This window comes from Hypanus sabinus, chromosome 26 (genome assembly GCF_030144855.1).
Source record: "Hypanus sabinus isolate sHypSab1 chromosome 26, sHypSab1.hap1, whole genome shotgun sequence".
Taxonomy (NCBI): Eukaryota; Metazoa; Chordata; class Chondrichthyes; order Myliobatiformes; family Dasyatidae; genus Hypanus; species Hypanus sabinus.
In genome coordinates this window covers 22,366,861-22,368,700 of record NC_082731.1, presented here as the reverse complement: position 1 = coordinate 22,368,700, position 1,840 = coordinate 22,366,861, and the positions used below count along the sequence as shown (strand labels likewise).

General features: G+C 40.8%; 1 gene segment (V, D, J or C); it reads left to right on the top strand.

Moving 5' to 3' along the window:
• The first annotated feature begins 790 nt into the window (after positions 1-790).
• Positions 791-1,339, top strand: LOC132381695 (T cell receptor alpha variable 12-3-like). The segment is given in 2 exon segments: positions 791-877; positions 963-1,339. Coding segments are annotated over 2 exon segments (426 nt in total).
• Positions 1,340-1,840: the final 501 nt, after the last annotated feature.

The following is a 1,840-nucleotide window of genomic DNA, read 5'->3' as shown; positions in this document are numbered from 1 at the left end:
AAAATAACTCTATTATGTCTCAGAGCTCTATACCGTATGGAAAGGAATTATATGCTTGAAACCTATTCAATGCTCGTAAGACGATGAAAAACACCAGTAACAGACGAAGGATGCCATGGTTAAAAGCAATAACAACAATAAAAACTAATTATTAAGAAAAACAACAACAAGTAGAACAATCAGGGCAAAAATCATGGCCGACCACATCATAGGAAACGACACATTCTGATGTTAATGTAGGCCGTGTTAATTCAGCTGCTTGTTTATTTTAGTATTGACCAGCTGTGAGGAAGATACACATCGACAGAATATAGCTGGATTTCACAATACGACGTGTGTCTTTGTTGTCAAGGATAACGCGTTTTCACGTATGCTATGTGGACACATTGGTCCTATAGAGAAATTATGCCCTGCATTTCGGTAGACATTTATGTGAATCGGTAATATCTGTGCAAAGGAAAACAGAGTCACCCCTTACACGATGACGCAGACGCATTTTTAACAGATGCCATCTAAACTGAGAAATAGATTGCGTGACATTGTTTCTCTTGTAACAGACACAAAAGGTGTGGCCTGGGCGTATAGTAAGAAAGAGAGTTAAAACAATGCTGATCTTGACTGACCAATTACTGTTCAACTTGAAGTCAAAGCAACCAATCGCTTAGTTATGTTTTTATAATGTTCTTTGTCGCTCCATCCCCCTCCTTCTGAGAACCAATCATTAGAATCTGATGGGAGGTATACGTCGAAAGCATTTCTGTTAACCAGTCAGAGCAGCAACATCAGCAGGTTCCGACGTTGCTCGGAGTACTCGACAAAGCAGAAGACATGTGGGCAATCCGATTTTGGTCACTAATAATTTTGCCTGCACTACACGGTATGTTCAGTTTATAATGATCGTGTGCCTCCTCTGGTTTGTCGTTCCCTCGGGAAATGCTCATAAGTTTCTTCTATTCTTCCAGACGCGAGTGCTGAATATATGGTAATCCAGGATCCGGCAGTAATTGTGGTTCAGGAAGGTCAACCTGTGCTGCTGAACTGCAGCTACCCTGCAACAGCTGCTAGCACCCTGTTCTGGTACATGCAATATCCCGGACAACCTTTGAGATATTTACTGAAGAGATATGCAACAGGAAGTGGTGGAGAACAATCCTCTGATTGCCCAGACCGGTTTTCGGCTGAAGTAGACAAGGGAAGTGCGACAGTTCCTTTCAGAATATCTGACGCTCGTATCTCCGACTCCTCCGTATTTTTCTGTGCCATGATGCCCACATTACTGCCGAGCTGCAGAACGCCACTACAAAAACCATTTTTAAAAGTTACAATTTGCAGACTTTAGGGGGCAGCATATAGTTAGAGCTGGTTCTGCGGCACGTCTCGCAAGTAGATGCAGACTGAAACAATGGCCACGTTGGAAATGCAACGTGTGATTTCGTTAACTCATTACAGTGTCTCAAAATGCTTATCTGATTTTGTAGAAGTCTTGGAAATTATGTGCAATTGATTAACATTCGTTTGACCTGAGTGATGAATTTATTGCGACACCAAACAGTACAGTGGGTGTCTACATTTTGTCATCTAATTTTTACTCAAATGTTACAGCTACAATTATAATAACATGCCAACGGGCCTGATATTCTACAATATTATACAATTATAATAACATGCTAATATTGTCACAATATTTAACAACAGCTCGCAGTACATCTGGTCGGGGAAGTTTCCATTGAACTGGGTGCTCATTTCGAAATTATCGACATTTCTCTCAGTCACCGTTGCATCTCTTGTCTGATGCGTTCGTTTCATCCATACTTGTTTTTTTTCTTTCATTCAGATGAAT